Raw genomic sequence first — 16973 nt, forward strand, 5'->3', positions numbered from 1 at the left:
TACCAAATGGTGTTGGAAAAGCTAAGTGCAGGAAACGTTGCTTTGCAAGAAGATACTAAGCTCAAAACAAGTGTGAACAAAAGAATATACGTCCTTTTCATAATTATAAGATACAGTACAAGTGTAAGGCTTATGGTTTCACGTGCAACTACGCTTAATATCTATTTCTCTTTTTTGCTGCAATGAATTGTACTTACAGTACGTTTATATTTTCAAGAATTTCCTCTGCCTTACCTTGAATTAAATAAAAAGCTTAACATCTTAGAAATGAAAATTGAGCAAATAAAATTGCAAAAAGTAAGTATTTACTTACTAAAATATGTAAATTTAGCTGTAGAAAATTTCTGGTTGAATAACCAGAAAAGTTGAACTATTATTCACCGATTGCTGGCAATATATACGATACAGAACACGACTAAAACGACGTGTCGTTGGCACGACGTAATTTTATTGTGTATACCCCTTTCAGAGGGGTGGCTCGTAAGAGAAACGCGTGACAACGGGTACCGAGGCCCGTTTACAATTGCCATTCGCAGTCGTAACGCAAATTTTATTTGTCAAATGTATAAACGGCAAACGGGCGTGTGACGTTGGCATAAACGTCAGCCATTTCCAGCTTCGTATCGCTCACTTTCCCCCGGGTTTCCTCCCTCTCGCCACGCACCAGCAGTTTTCACGGATACGAGAAAATTCACGGAAAAACGACTCGTGCTCCCTCTGCGACTCTGTCGTTACGTCATTAGCGTCGTCAGCTCGTTTGCGATACCATTCGACCCACCACCATTTCACCACTTTAGACCAATCGTTGGAAATTTAAAAAATTCTCTGACACTGCTTTTCACTCGTCTCGTATTCTACTGCCTTATCGCATTTTCACCAGTTTTTTCTTTCAAAATTCATTAACAATTCCCCTGATTCATTTCATTAGAAATACTTGTCGTACCGTATACGAGATGTTGTAACGAGTAATTTCATGAAGCGTGGTAGACGATGGAAGCGAACGTCAGCTCGTCGACGTCGGCACGCAGGTCTGCGGTTGCTAGAGGGGTCGTCTAAAGAGGCAATCGTGGTAAATTTAGGGAAAATCCGAGGAGGACGTCGAGCTGGCATCAGCGTCGTCGATTCTCTCGTTACGTCATTAACGTCGCCGACACAATGTGTCCTGAGTTCGTTACCGCGAGTGCGATCGCTCGCGACACTCTCCGGCTCCTCTCCTCTACGACCTCGTTACGCTGCTGCACTCCCATTAGAGGAAAATTGATAGTGACTATCTCTCTCTATCTTCCTTACCCACCTCCTCCTGCACCCCTTTACACTTCGCCCACCTTGCTAGTAGGTAACCCTCTTTCACCCATTTCTCTCCGTATCTCTTGTGTGCCTCCGCTGATCCTTATTGCTCTTCCACTTTCTTCCCGAAGCGTATATCTTGTTTCTTTGTTACCGAATCCCTTGTCTTCCTACTTCTCTATCACCGCTGCTTATCGCTTCGCTGTTTATCTGTCGCTCGCTACGCGTTTCTGTTTTTCTGCCCTTTAACAACTCTCTGTTTCTGCATTCTAGCATCGAGCAGCATCTTACCCCGGCTACCTTTCTTCTTCCGTTTCTTCCGCCTCGCCTGCTTTCCCCTTCTGTTTTTCCCACGATCTTATTGTGCTTAGTCTTTCATTTCCCCTCGCTGCATTTTCATTTTTCTTCTACCGTGGCCACTGAACTCGTGATCTTTTTTAGACCAACCGGTCTGGAAGTTACTTTATCTGTTTATACGTTTTGTTTTGGAAGCTTTCTACTATTTTCAGGGAATTCACTGTATCTCCGCTTCTTTGTCCCCTTTTAATTTCTACTTTTCTATTATGTTTATTTGAAAAGTTCTTTTTCCTGGCGTCTACCTTCCTTCTGTTTTTCTCACTTTCCTTTTACCTAACGTTTCCCGTACTTTTGCTATCTTTCTTATTTCCCGCTTTCACGTTTTATTTCCTTTTTGTTACGTAAGCGCTTTCTTTCTAAGCCATCATTCGATTTTTTTCTATTTTGTATCGGAGCGCGATCGATTATTACACTGCCGGACCATTGTAAGTCTATACTACTGCGGGAACCGATTGCAACAGTACCTAGTGATAATAATTTGCAACAAATTTCTTTGAAGTAGCTTTAATTTTGGCGATTCCTATATTACTATATTCCCTTGGTCCATCTATCTTTTATCATTTCCATCTTCACGTTATCCGCTTCCAAAGCAGCGGCAAGAGTCGCAGAGAAATTGGCGTGAAATTAATGAAGCCACGGTAAGCGAGACATTAACGATCATTCGTAGTGAATTATGTTTGGAATGATTGGAACAGCGAGCGAGCTGGATGGCAAAAGGAAATGTAGCGCTTTCAACGTTGGGGACATAGTCAAGGAATTTCGACGATCGTTTCTGATAAATCGTCGAACCGTAATTTATGAATGGCGAGGAGTTATCGTCCCCCATGGAATACCTTGCGGAGTGTTTACTTCGCTCGGAACGTTTGCTAAATCTTTCGCGATCAATTGGCTCCTTTTTGTCGGGTCTCAGTGAATTACACCGGCGCGCTGTGCACTTTCCAAGTAATTTATTTCTCGTGTCGAACGTTTCTTTCCCAGATACGAGAAAGGAGCTTTTCATGGCTCCCTGATGAAGCTTTAATGACGGTTTCTTTCCTACCCGGCTCTCGATGCTCCTCGTAAATGCACGACTTAAGGAGAAAATTTTCAAGTGAAAATCCCTATTAAAAGTAACATATGGTTCATAGAAAAGCTACTAGTTTATAGAATTCTATCTATCCATCTATCGTTCAACGAATCACACGCTCGTTCGTCTACGAAACTTATTATCACGAATATTGCACTCGATCGAATTATACGATCAATAAAGATTCTCTTGAAACGTAAAGAGCTTCGTAATAGAGAATTACTTCAACTTCCTCCATTATTTTTATACCTCCATCTCGTAATCGATTCAGGATATGCAAGACCTTACGATCGTAGAATTAACGCGATCGGGGAAACGACATATTAACGAGCAGGACGATTATTGGAACTGAATTATGTCGTCGACGATTTAAGTACCATTAAGGTACGTCGTGTAACATAAACCTTACTCGAAGGAAAGCGTAGTAACTCTTGAAATGCGCCATTTACTGGAAAAAATTCTCCACTTTCACTTAAGTCCACTCGAATTTCTGTGCTTTCAAATCGAACAACGATCGATGATGATTAGAGGAACGAAAACAAGATTATTCGACTAAAAGACGTGTAAATCCCTGGAAACGGACTATCGAAACTGCTGCATCGTATCAGAACCGACAGGTGTGCTGATGACTTTATACTTCGCTCGATAACTATTAAAGGAACAATGGGTGGAGTTCTGGACGAAGTTAGTTGCTAGCAAATTACCGGTACACATCGGTACAAGTGGCCGAAATTTCGTGCTTTCCAGGGTAATTGAGGGTTTCGCTACTTCCTCTGGCGAACAATGTAAAAATCAGCGCACCGAAATACGATACGCCGTAACTGAACAAACTGTTGCGATTAATCTGCTTTCGAGCGAACTTTAAACGATTTGTTAAAGTAACTTTGCAAACAGTTTCGGGTATTTTTTAAAACGTATCCTGAATAAAATTCTCTCGACAGAGATCCATCGCAATAAAACGATCGAATGAAGGGAAATTCTAAGGAGATTTTCACGGTACAGCGGTAAATAATTATGCCACAATGGTGCCTTGTTAGCGTCACCTGTAGCGAAAGAAAAACGAAAGAGAAAAGAAAGAAATAGGAAGTTGGCTCATTTCGCATGCACCTGGCGATAGAGAGAGCTCACGTAATTTCAAGCTCATTCAGTCGCAGCTACATAAAGATGGTCATAAAAAGGAAGCTCTCGACGAACGAGAGACCGGAAATTAATGTCCTACCCGACGTTTCTCGCACTGCCAACCGAGAAGAAGGCAGAGAATTTTACTCTCTTGTCACGCTGTACGCCTTTCCAGCGACAAATGACTGCGAGAACGCAGTTACCTTATCGTATACCTAAGGTTTCCTCCGTCCTGCCGAGCCGGCCACGATACACCTTCGCTAAAACCTGAACAATGCATCCACCCCGTTCACTTTATGGTTTCTACGTGAAAAAATAACCCCTCCAAGTGAATTTCACGACTACTTAAGTGGTGAACTATGACGATGATAATTGTCCTACGTTCCACTAACAGAATCTTCGTGTACTTAATAGGAATTACACGCTAGTCCATAATAAAAAATTGAAACGCCGTCTGATTATCCAACGATCGAAGACGAGGGTGAGGGTTTTTTTGTTGCCAATGGCAGCTCGATTTCCATCTGAGCCGCCATAGGGTTTACTCGCATGAAAGGCGATGGCGATGGCGACACCTTTATAGATCGCGGATTTGCATAATCCCGCGTAGGCGTATTCCGGCCGGGTGAAGTAAAACCGCGTTGATTGTCATTCAAATTGCTGAATCCTTGGCGCGGGGAACTTGGTCGAAATGAAAAATACACTTTCTTTGTCTCTACCTCTCTCCGTCCGTCCCCTGGCGTTCTATCGTTCGTTTCCCGTTTCATTCTCCGCGCGCGTACAATTGAACATTTCTGCTCGAAATAGAACGATTTATTAAAGCTATTCGTCCGACGATAATTCACGATCCTCAATAACGCGTAGTCGCGTTAATTGCCGTTTTAATTGCGAACCACCCGCCTAAGTCTTTCCGCGAAGATTCTATTTAAAGAAGAACGAGATTCCCCACCCCCTCGATCCTTTCAGAACCCGCCATCCAGCCGTTCGACTCTTTAATCTCGTTCCCTCTTCCTTCTCGTTCGGCGTTTAATCTCGGAACAGTCAGCCGTAATCATTGTATACCTTTGCCTCTTCTGTTACCACGTCAGGCTTAATTACATTAATTATCGCCACGTCGGTCGAGCGACAAAGTCGCGGTCGTCTTTGTCAAAGGCTCGCTTATTCCATCCACTCGTGCCTCCCTTTCGTTTCCGGATTAACGTTGTTATATGATAATTTATCAGATTGATTGCTGTAGGCATTGAAGAGAGTAATCGTCTAGATGTTAACAAAACTCTTCAGTTCTAAAGATACAGGAGTTAAGAGCCTCCTTGACAGAAAATTGCTAAAAAATATTACGTGCAAAGTCAAAGGAAAGCGAAAAAAGAATCAAAGATTTTGTTTCTCCAAAAGTAGAACGAACTGAGAGGAAAGGGAAGAAAGAAGAAAAACAACGGGGTTAAAGAGAAAAAAGTGTGAGGGAAGAAGTACGATTCCGTTAAAAGTTCAAGCGATTAATTAATGCCGTGACAGAAGAGCCCTCCTTTCACCCTCACGATTCACCTCTTTTTCCTACTTTTCCTTGAATTTCGTCCTCGTTACTTTCTTCAAATTCGCGCACCCAAGAAATCGGTTTGCCGCCAAAGGCGAAGCTTTTTGGTAGCCGTTCATTTACTTGCAAATTCCACGGGTTTCGTCCGCGAGCAGGGTTGGAAATTTTCCTCGAGGGGTTGAAACGACGAAATAGCTTGTTTCGTAACATTTATCGCCGGCTCGCGAAGAAAACCGGCCTGAAATTTATGCCAGCCAAGATACGACAACTTTCCACCAAGATTCGCCAGCCTTCGCCCCAACCCCGGCAAGTTTTCTGGTAAACACCAGCAGGAAAACGACTCGTTTAGCAAAAATTACACCGTATTCTCTGAACAGTCCAACAGGATGAAGTTTGTATTTTATTCAACGGCCGGCAAGTTATTTTACCCGAGCACGGTTCGTCGAAGAATTCTGTCTTCGCCTAAACACGCTTCCGTCCCTCGTATACTTTCAGGTAAGACCGCGAGGGGGTGCGTTATGGTTCCGAGAAGTTCGAACGAGGGTGGAAAAAAAAAAACTTTCCTACGACTTTTCAACTTTCTTTATAAGATTGTGAGAACGAGAGTGGGAATTTTTGTTTTTTTTCGAATCGCGGTTTGATGAAGCGTGTTTGAAAGTCGTTTAACTACCATTCTTTCCTTTCATATATTCCGAGATGTGATCAATGTTTCCAGCTTTCGAAATAAATAATTTTAAACGAATGAAACGTGCGTCTGATAACTTAGGCAAGCTAATTTCGTAGCCAGTCGTCGAGGAAACACGACAATCGTTTAGTCAATCTTCAAATTCGAGTACAGCCAAGTTGGCGAGTACGATAAGCGTTAACGAGGCTCGCAATAATGCAACGGAGATGAACGGAAGTTAAAGTTGTTCGAGTCTGTTGGTCCCCGGGGCCATCAGGGCCATCAGGGTCGGCCCTTGCGAAATCATTTGGTTAACGAATCGCGTAGTTTCCTCCATTGAAACGCCTTCTTGCTTGTCTTCGACGACTGTGAGTCGCTGTTTTGCCCCTGGTGCACTCCGAATCGATTCGAAAAACACTTTGCTCGACCTTCGACAAACTTTCCCGACGAATTTTCCTCTAACTTCTGCCTTCGTCGGAAGATCGCGACAACGAGCTTCGACATTCAATGTTCTTAACAAGTTTCCCCAGACTTTTTTATTCCGTCCGCGATGTCTGAAACGTATTTTTTTATTGCCATGTGTTACAACCATAATGAAGTAAGCGAAATAAATTTATTATTAGCACTGCGATCGGATTTTTCAAAAACTAAGAATCTCCTTGTAAATTTTACTACTGCGATAGAACCATTTTCAATTTACTCGGTGATGGAACGTTTAATACTCTCCCAACAACGACGCTAAATAATGGAAAAAAGAAAAAGCGTCCCTTTGCGATGCAACGCGACGAGATATCTACGAGGCCGCTTAATTCGAAACCGTTTAATTAACCGACGTCGTTTCAATTCGTGCTCCCCGACCGGGGCACATAATCGAAAACGATAAATCCCACGGATTCGAGCCGTTCGCCCCTTCAACGACATTCGCGTTCACCCCCGCGGCGAGCCAATTTCGCAGCTCGCCCATCAACCGACCAGAACAAGCGCGAAACTTTATTTTTATAATCCCGTCGCCAGACCGCTCTCGGTGAATTCCGTGTCTCGAGAATATCGTCGTGGAACAAGACAAACCCACCCTCTTTCCGCAAACTACCCCTACCTCTCTAATACCATAACGTCGCTCGAGGAGAATCGTTTATCTCGTTGCTACTCTTGCAGCTGTTTTCTCCGATGTTCTCCGGCAACGAGAGGCTCAAGCAGGAATTTTCATTTTTTTCACCGTAAACAGAAAAGGGTCAATCTTATCTTGCCTGGTTAGACAGAATTTTATCTTGCGAGCTGAAACTCCAGAGTTGTGAAATTTTCACGTATCTCGAAAGACTGTTATTTTCGAGAAAAATATCCAGCAAATAGCGTCCATTTCTAGGATTGAAACGGCGGAAATCCACCCTTAAGGTAGCCAGAAATTCAACGCGTCGTGGTTGGCCATCTAACCGGAAGGGGTGAACGGAAGAAAATAGTGAGCGAAGAAGACAGGAAAAAGTGGCGGGAAACCAGTTTCTTTCGCCAGATCTCGCGTTGGTCGAGAAAGAAAGATAAAAAGAGAGAAAGAGAGAGAGATGTTTATTGCCACACGGTAGAAAAGCAGTTAGGTTGGCGGGGATCGGCTCTTTTGCCACCTACGAGGGGGTGTCTTCACTCTGATATTTATGTTCTCCTCTTCCTGAGAATATTCTTTTCTAACCGTACCTTCCCTCCTTTTCTCGCCAGCTCGCTTCTCCTGATGGCAAGGAATCTGTTGCGGAGAACGAGGAAAGATTTTCTCGGTTGCTCGAGCGGAAAGCTTCCGATTATCCTTTTTTTTCCATTCTTTTTTTCTCTTTTTAAACGCTCGCGTAGAGATCGTAGGAGAATTTTCGAAGAAATACGAGTAGTTTCCGCGTTGTTTGTCGCGAACAATTGCGGAACGTGTCGAGTAAGACGCGTCCTGATATAAAACGTACCATTTGATCCTGTTAAAATATGCTTGAAATCAAAACAACTTACAATTTACAATGTTCATTTAAAATTGATTAAATTAAATTCAAGGGCCGATTCATTTAATAGAGTAATGCTAGACAGGCCAGTATTATTGGTAACGATTTGTTTTATTACACGTTCGTGTATCTGTATTTCAGCGTTGATAGAGAGAACAGGATCAGGTTCAATATTTGCACTGACTCGAGCAAACGGGACCCGAGTCCGATCAATTAGCGAAGTGTGTATTTATTTTCGAGTGAAATATCGATAAACAGCGAATCTAGTAATGTTAAATAATAATTAGGTACTACAAGTTACGATCTAATCCAATTTAATCTTGTCTATAAACCATCCAAGCCGCAAACTCGGTAAATTCTTTATTTTCAATTAGCCATAAAGCGAAGTTCCAAGGATGCTGGTCATCTCGAGGCAGCTCGTTCGTCAACGGTTCTAAACATCGTCTTCGTGTCGGGATGAGAATCACGGGGAGCAATTTTACTCCGGGCCGGGGCGGGAACCAGGGTTCGTCGTGGGAAAACAATTCCGAGTAAGTTTTAATAGAAAGCAGACCCCCTAAGTTCGCGGCCCTGACACGTCATTAAAGAAAGAACATTTTTCTCCGGGCAAGTTGCTAAGGGTGGCGTGGAAACGTCGCGTTCGCGAAAATTATGCCGCCCGGCATCGACTCCTACCATATCTCGTTTTCTACGCGAACGGAGAACGCCGGAATTTCGAGGAGCGAAACGAAAAACTCACTTTCGACGTGTGAGAATAGGACGAACGTTTGCTATATCGCCGCAGGTCTTTCGCTGATATTGTTCGCCTAAAAACGAACTGAAACGAAGCAACGAAACTTGGAAGAAGTACGAGACAGTGTACAGAAGAAAGGTAAAAAGAAATATTCATTAAGTTGGCCGCGAAAGTTCCGGGTGCTCTTCTGTGACCGCGCGCGAACGCGACAAAAAGCTCGAGTGTCGAGACAAAAGGCGTTCCGCAACTTTCCTTATCAATGCATCAAGCACGGCCATGGCAATAGAATTACTCCAACTTTTTTAGACTTTTCTGGCGGCGCCGGGCGTACAATAGGGCCTCCAGTCGGCCAACTGTACGCGCGAATACTAAATTTTAAAAGTAAGCCCCGCCAGCGGCGAAATTTATGGCTAGCGCGAGTACAAGTTTACAATTACACGGAAGAACGGGGCCGGAGGAATCCGCATCTTAATCCCCTTTTTATCCCTGCCATGGCTAACCCTCCTTCCACCCTCCTGACCTGGCTATCTATGACCCATCGAGAGCAACTCTGCCACCCTCGCTTCCACCCTCCAACGAATGGAAAGCGAGCGATCGCAGATACGAAAATAAGGTCTCCAGATTACGGAAGATACATTTTACTTTGCATGGAAATTTAACGATCGCCACCGATTTCCGATTATCGAAGAGGTCGCTTGTCTTCCGGTCGACCTTCTTGTTTTCCTCTCTACAGGATACTTCGATCTTTGCATAGATCAATAACTGAAACAGCAAAAGGAGAAACCTACGTCCTAGTTAATTAACAAATAATACATCGAACAAACAGACCCAATTAACATCGTCGATCTAATTAGTAACGTAGAATGTTAAAGATGGAAACCTAATTTAAATAACGAGGAATCCAATTAACAGTCTACGTTGATGAATGTAGAAGGCAAGTTAGTAATTGTAGTAATAAACACGAATAACCGATATTCCATAGAAATGATAACCGGTCGAAAGCGTACAACCCATTGGGCAACATTAATAACAATGGACAAGGCAATTTCGTCTAGTTGTTGCTGTGGAAATATGATGGATTTACATCGTAAGAGGGCTAACGTCTAACCCCGTTGTAATACCGCAACGCAACTGTAACTGGAAGCTCTTGATACCGTGTACCGATTGCGCACTGTTTCCATCATACTCTAAATTCCAAGTTTATATACTACGTCGTCGTTCGGTAACATCTGTGCGGACGCACGTGTTGGTCGAAATTTACTCGGGCAGCCGGCATCCTTCGAATTACTGTTCTACGCTGCACCAGATAACCTTATTACAATTGAAATTACCGCGCCCCTCCAAACTGAATTTCACCCGCTCTCCAAAACAAGCTTTAAATAATTAACGACAAGCTTTTGCATACAGTGTTTCGTCGCGACCCGAGAATACAACGTTTCAACGTTAACGCTACCACCGATGGAAAAAATCTATACTTCTTTATTAATTAATCTAACTAGCCAGCGAGGGTACAACTCAGGGATTAACTTTTGCTCTGAACGCGAACCGCTCTACTGACAGAAAATTCTTTTGTCCCTTTTTAATTAGTGTAACGAGCCGGCAAGTGTTGAAACTAAGGGTGAACCTACGTTTTGAACGTTAACCCGGTAATCAAGATTCCAACGCGGAAATTTTCTCGCTCGTCGACGCGTTATTCAACGTTCCCGCTAACGTCCAAAGTTCGTTGGATATTTTAAAAAGGCGCACGAAACGAGCCGCCGATAAAAGGAGGAATTAACGCACGAAATGAAAAGCTTTAAGGCTGTTTAATTATGTTCCGCGAATTAGGCCGGTCCTTCGAGGTTACGCGTCGTGAGATCTTCCCACCTTAAGGGGATTCTCGTGGAATCCCTTCCGGTACCGACGACTAATTGCAAGAAAAGAAAGACCGCAAGTTTTCTTTCTTTTCATTTTATTAGAAATTGAAACATGCGATTCGAAAATTTTTAACATCAACGTGGATTGAAAAAAAATATTTTTTAAAACGTTGTTTTATGACGAAATCAGTATAAGAATTACAGATCGTAGGGAAAATTGAAAAGGCCTCCGGAAAAGTAAAATAATTGCTTTAACGCATTGCAAATCTGTACGCACATTATCATATCAACGAATAAATTTGCATTTTCGTTTGGCCAAGCACATATTCGACCAGGTACAACCTTGTATAATGTTTAAATCGCGTAACAAAAATGTAGAGGACCCATGTAAATAACCCCTTGTGTTGATCAACACTGCACTCCTTCGGTGCATAAATTGCATTAACCCATCGCACACAATTTTTTGCTTGAATAAAGAACAGAGAACTACCGTCAAGCAGAGAATTCCCAGAATATAACGAACATAAAATTGTAGTTAAAATAATTCGGTAAAATTCACTCGTTTCCCTTCGAAAATAAAAACTGTCCGATCGACTTAATGGATTTTAATGCCGAAAGACACCGCGGCAACAGCGTCAAACAAAAATAATTTGCATTTATATGAAAAATCAAATTGTTGCTAGCGCGATCCGACGCGTAACAAAGCAGAAACACACAAAAGAGAGCCGCCAGTAGTCGATCGAATATTAATTCAACTTTTGTATCGAGCACGGTAGGAGGGTTAGCAGGTTTCATTTTTCATTTTTTCCGTCGCGGAGATATCGTTGTCGATGAGCTAAACGAGCGAGATCGGAAGGTAAATCAAAGGCTCTTTGGTAAAAATACTGGTATCGGTTTATTAAAGCGCCCTGGGACATTTCCGTGTACTGATTACACGCCAATGGGATTATTCACGACCTCCGTTTCCTTTTTTTTCCCCTCTTTTTTTCAGTTACCACCTGCCCAACCCCTACGTCGCGAGGCGAACGTGAAACGCGCGCTACCGTCGATCGACGCGAAATTGGTCCGATGCCAGATCGAGCTTAAAGCTTTTCTCTACTGTCTACCGCTGCAAATAGTACGACGGAAAACTCGCGTGGCGGATAGTTTGGTCAAATATATTTGAAAAATCGTCCGGTCACGAACCGTTCGAAAATATTTGCTGTTATTTCGCCTACCAAACGTACTCCTATGCGCTCGTCGTTACTCGCGCGTGATAATCAAACATCCTGCTCTTCTTTAATCCACTATAACTCCGTTTCTCTTTCATGTTTAAACGATAAAGTATTTTTGAGACATCTCGTGCCTCTAAATTGTAAAAACAATTTATTCAAACCAGACATTAATAACAGAGACGGCGAATGCATCGAATTTTTTCTATCTTACGATTCACGAGGGAGAACGTAAAAAATTAATTTTACGGTTTCCTATCTGGCATCGGGAGGGGGGGGGGGGGGGAGAAACCGAGTCAGTTTACTCGGATTGGAAACGATCCAAATCTTCGTGTAAATATTACCGTCCCCCGTTGATCATATCTTAGAATGTTAATTTTTGGAGGAAATCGAAAATCGAAGGACCCTGTTCTTCCAGCGTTTCCTCTTCGACAAATAAATTTGATGAAATTCAAGAATTCGAATCTTTTCCACCCTTAAATCGTTCCCCGATACAAAACCGCGCGATCATCGTCTACCGATAAAACGATTTAAATCCACGATCAATTAACTAAATAATATTCGAACGATCTCATTATCCCCTGTTCAATAATGGAACGCCTATCCACGAGGCTGATCTTAATCCCTGCCGTTCATTATTCTGTCGATCGAGCCGTGGCTCGAACGAAATGCTGTCCAATAATAGAGCCGGGCATCGCGTGAGTCTAAATAAATGCAGTCGATCGGCGAGCCATCGAAATCGTTGTCGTCGTCGAGATGACACGAGACAGAATGCAGCTGGGGGGACAACGAGGCGGGCAGTTTTCAGAGGACAAATCGCGTTTCTGCGCTACGCACACGCGAATGATTTTCTTTTCACCTCGTCTCCGTGTTGACAACGAAAGTAGAAATAAAAAGGTGACTTCAGAGGCGGCAAACGAAATAAAAAGAAAAATCACAGAGACTAGGAAAAGAGAAGCAGGCAGTCTGTCGCGATAACAAGACGAGGCTCTCTTTGACCCCGAAGACAAAACAGCTTTCGCGATTGGAAGTCGATGGAAAACGCGTACCTTTTCATTTCTCTAATTTCAGCCTAGAAATTGAAGCTTGGAAGCTGAAATTTTATTTTTCTCTATTTCCTTCACTGATTGCAGCTGCTTTAAGAATATCCCCCAGCTGCGAAGTAACGCGTAGCCAGGAATAGCTAAATTCTACGTAAAATTTCTAAGGAAAGAGTAGACTGTAAGAATTTCTCGCGTGAACCCAGGCCAAAAGGAAAATATCCTAAACATTTCGCCACTATCGCAGCCAGCTCCAATATCAGTGCGTCCTCAGAAGCCTGATGAAGCCGGCTACGACGCCGGGAAAACGTTGGAAATGCTTTCCTTCGGAACAAGGCTTACATCCGAAAATCTCGAAACGGTATTAAGTGTAACAAACCGAGCCAGGGAAGCCTCAAAAACTCTCAAGGAAACTTAATTATTTGGCAGAGGCCAATTCTGGCTGTACTACAATTTCATTTTAATTAGGTATATCCTGGAAGATATTTGAGTTCCTGTAAGTGAATCGAGCAGCCGAGTTCAGGCAAAATTTCCACGGTAAAGCAAACAAGGATGCTGCTTGTAAATTTGTTGGAATTGTTTTCAGTATAAACAAAAATGAAACGTTCTGACTGAATGATATAATTTTAACTCTTTGTCTAATTGTTCTGTAACCAATTACATGAAATAATGAAACTTTTATGATTTCAACTATGGGAATAAAAGTTTCGTCGCGCCCGAAATACCAGCCGTGTTTATCGCGTTTAAACCACCTTGGATACTGAAAAACAGGAGGTTAAACATCACACAAAAATACTACCATCACGGGAAACAGAGAACGGTCTGGCGAACAATAAATTCGAATCGAAATCCCGACGCAACAATTCTATCGACTCGCTCCTCCATCTCTCTGTTGCCGGTAACCGTCTCAAACTTACAAACGAAACTTTTCCCTCTCGTAAACTCTCAGTTCGCATTAAAGTTCCTTGAAACGGCCATCCGTTTCGATCGCGTTGAGAATTTGTTTAAACGAAAGGAAAAACCGTACGGCCTTATTTCTCTGTGGACGTCGAGAATGGAGGAGCGAGGCTGCTTCTAACAGATGCAAATTGCAGAAACGGAATCGTGCGTAGAATACGCTTTCCTAAGCCGGTCACTCGCTTTGAGCCACGGATTCCTTTGAAGGGGTGAAACGAAAACAAAAGCCGGAACCAACGAAAGGGAGTGAGCGAGGGAACGTTTATTCGAAGAGGAAATATTTGGACTGAAGAGCGTCTTCACGGGGGTAACCTTGAAGCGAGTGACTCCAACAGACCGGAAGTTAGGCTTCTGGCACATGGAAATTCGAGGGAATGTTTTAAACGGAAGCCTACGTGCCTTTAAACATAGTTTGTTTATAACTGAAACTATGTAGTTTAGAACAGACCAACATACCAATATACACATATAATATAAATACTAAGGGGTGAATTTAAGAATGCTAGCAAAGGGGTAGATAGGAGGTCGTTAAAATATTATTCCTTTTGAAATCCTCCAACAAAGAGCTTTCTTTAACAATTTCTGTTATTCAAGGGAAAATAAGCATTCTGCGATAACAAAGATTCTTAACACTTTGAGCTCTTACAGTGCTATGTATGTAGAAGTCTATAACCCATAAAAAGCGTGAGCAACATCTACACGTACAACGAGATTTAAAAGGGGTCGATGGCTCGATGAAAGGCTTTTCCATCTAACCAAAATCGAAACGACGTAGGTTGTAAAAAAAAAAAAAAAAAATCGCGAAAGTGCATTTAGGATAACGATGCTTTCATCGTAACCTGATAAACGCCACTCTCTTCTAACCCGATCTTCAAAACTAAAAGCAGAACGAATCACTCGACGGATGGTTGACAGAGCCGAAGCACTTGAGAAACATTCGTTTCCATTAGCATCCTGCCTCGACACGATGTCGTCTGGAAGAGACAGTTTTATCTTACGAGCGTTAAAATATACATGGTTATATTCCTTCCGTAACGATATTTCACGAGAATACTTGATTCATATCGTTCGAGGTCCGCCATTTCTCTTTTTTTCGCGCGGTTTATACTACTTGACCGCTACTCAAGAACGCACTCATTTTCTTTTCTACACCTTATTTTCCCTTGTATCGATATCTCATACGATGCCCGATTTTTTTGATTGCATTTCTAAATAATAATATTTCCAATAATTCAATAGTTTTATCGTGTGAAATTTGCAGTTTGGGAACTAAACATTAGTCAACAATCTATGCTCGTCGCTTGGTTAACGCACGAGCACCGTTTAACCAGGGACAACCTAACCTAACCTTGTTCGAGATGGCTACTTCATAAACGCCGGTAAATGGAGAAAATTATAAAATGCCACTTGCCTCATTATTCAGCCGTTGACCAGTCACTCCATGATCTCTCAAGCTGCGACGAAATCTGACCCCGCGAATCCAGCGGCCAACCGGTTGATCTGCTAGTTGACAGAGAACACAAGCACTATATAAACTGATGTACGAAAGCCGCGAGAAAGGTGAAACGTCACGAAGGGGTTAGCACGAGACTGAGAACAATACGGCTTGACATCCGCGCGTGCACTGACTTCTGTTCAGTCCATCCACCTTGGATGAGTGTAGACTCGTCGCACGGTTGCCATGACGATGGGTCAACAGCACGCGTTGCGCGCGCAACGAGGATAGTTTCAGTTCGGTGGCGCGATCGCGACAAGGACCGATGCTACACGATCGTCTCTTCCGGTCCGTGCTTAAGTCCACGCTCCAAAATTGTAACATGCTCGCATGGAAAATTAATAACGACGCCTGTTAACTCGCTACGCGAGTGTGTCTAAAGTGCACGAGCCTGTTTTCACACGGAATATAGTGACTCGCAGGATTGGCACGCGGACAGAAATGAAACACGATATCCGTTGCACCGGAGAACGCGGGAACGTGACTGTCCACTGCTAACCTTACTACGTCAATCAAATGACGTTATGAAAGAATCATATTAAGACTAATGCGAGAAACATTATCCCTTTCGCGATGCAATAATTCAGTATGATAAATAATAGTAAATATATATTCGCCAATGAAATCGTATTTCAATGTTAAGAGCTCGTTTGACATGCCGGGAACTAGTCATTGTTTCATTGGTCTCGCGGCAATATTTGAATCGAGTCACATTACACCGTGCTCGGGTGGAAAGTTAATAACGATAGCGGTGAAAAGAGACGTCGAAGCTGGCGAGATCGTCGAATAAGCTGATGTTGCAGTTCACCTATCCGTGAATACGTAAGCTTCTGGCGAACGTGCGACAGGTTTTCTAGGATCAGCGTGTTCCGTCGACCGTTCCCTAACCTCTCAACCGCACACGCTGGCAGATTCGCAAGTAATGCAAACACGCCACGGATAAATTATAAGGTAAGAGGCAGAGTTCACACGTTAGAAATTTAATCTTAACGGGAATGGGATTTCTCTGCTCGTATCTGAGAAATAACTTTCGCGACTATGCAGCGGTGGATCCGGAAGCCAACGAAATATGTGAAAATATATTTTGCAATCTTTTTTGGAAAATTATTTACCGAAATTATGAAAATCTGATAAAATTAAGATACTATGAAAAATAATTTTATTTTACAATACAAATTACCTAATTTTTTTTTAATTCGTACATCCGCCACTGCATCCATGTTGCATACTTTGCATTTTCACATTCAACGCAACGAAGGCGTTCCATTAAGAGCACTTTAGCAACGAATATCTCGTTAATGTATTTTGTTAAAAAGAAATTCTGTGTAAACTAAAGTGTTTGTTTATTATGGATCTTATGTATTTTTTAAGCGACTCGCAACTTTAAGATGTGTTAATTCCAACGTTTATTGCTAAAACATACGTATATACGAGCTTTGATATTTATTAAAGCTGAATGTGCATTAACGTTAATGCGTGTAATCGCTTCGTAACCGACTCACCAGAGCTAACAATATGTGAAACTCGTGTTTCTCTCTTCCGCCCCACATGCTCATATTCAACCATTTAATTGAAGAAAGTCATTGGACCAAAATATAATGTTTTTAATTGAGTTTAAAACAATTCAGCTTTTACCATATTGCAAAATATTTATTCAAAAGGTGGTTTTTCATATGAATATAAGTCG

The 16973-nt window shown here is 42.4% G+C and overlaps 1 protein-coding gene across 3 annotated transcripts in view; it reads right to left on the bottom strand.

Annotated features, from left to right (window-relative positions):
- The window catches only part of rho-6 (serine protease rhomboid 6), a 110761-nt gene that overhangs the window by 57868 nt on the left and 35920 nt on the right, over positions 1-16973 (bottom strand). Inside the window, exon 1 of one of the 3 annotated variants that reach the window (XM_076687986.1) lies at positions 15199-15494. The exons of 1 other annotated variant lie outside the window; for it this stretch is intronic. In XM_076687986.1, coding sequence (XP_076544101.1) covers positions 15199-15207 — 9 coding nt within the window. In that variant the 5' untranslated portion in view covers positions 15208-15494. Of the gene's footprint in view, positions 1-15198; positions 16233-16973 lie in introns of those variants that run through there. One more of the 3 variants, XM_076687988.1, reaches the window with a different exon arrangement.

Source organism: Osmia lignaria, chromosome 3 (genome assembly GCF_051020975.1).
Source record: "Osmia lignaria lignaria isolate PbOS001 chromosome 3, iyOsmLign1, whole genome shotgun sequence".
NCBI lineage: Eukaryota > Metazoa > Arthropoda > Insecta > Hymenoptera > Megachilidae > Osmia > Osmia lignaria.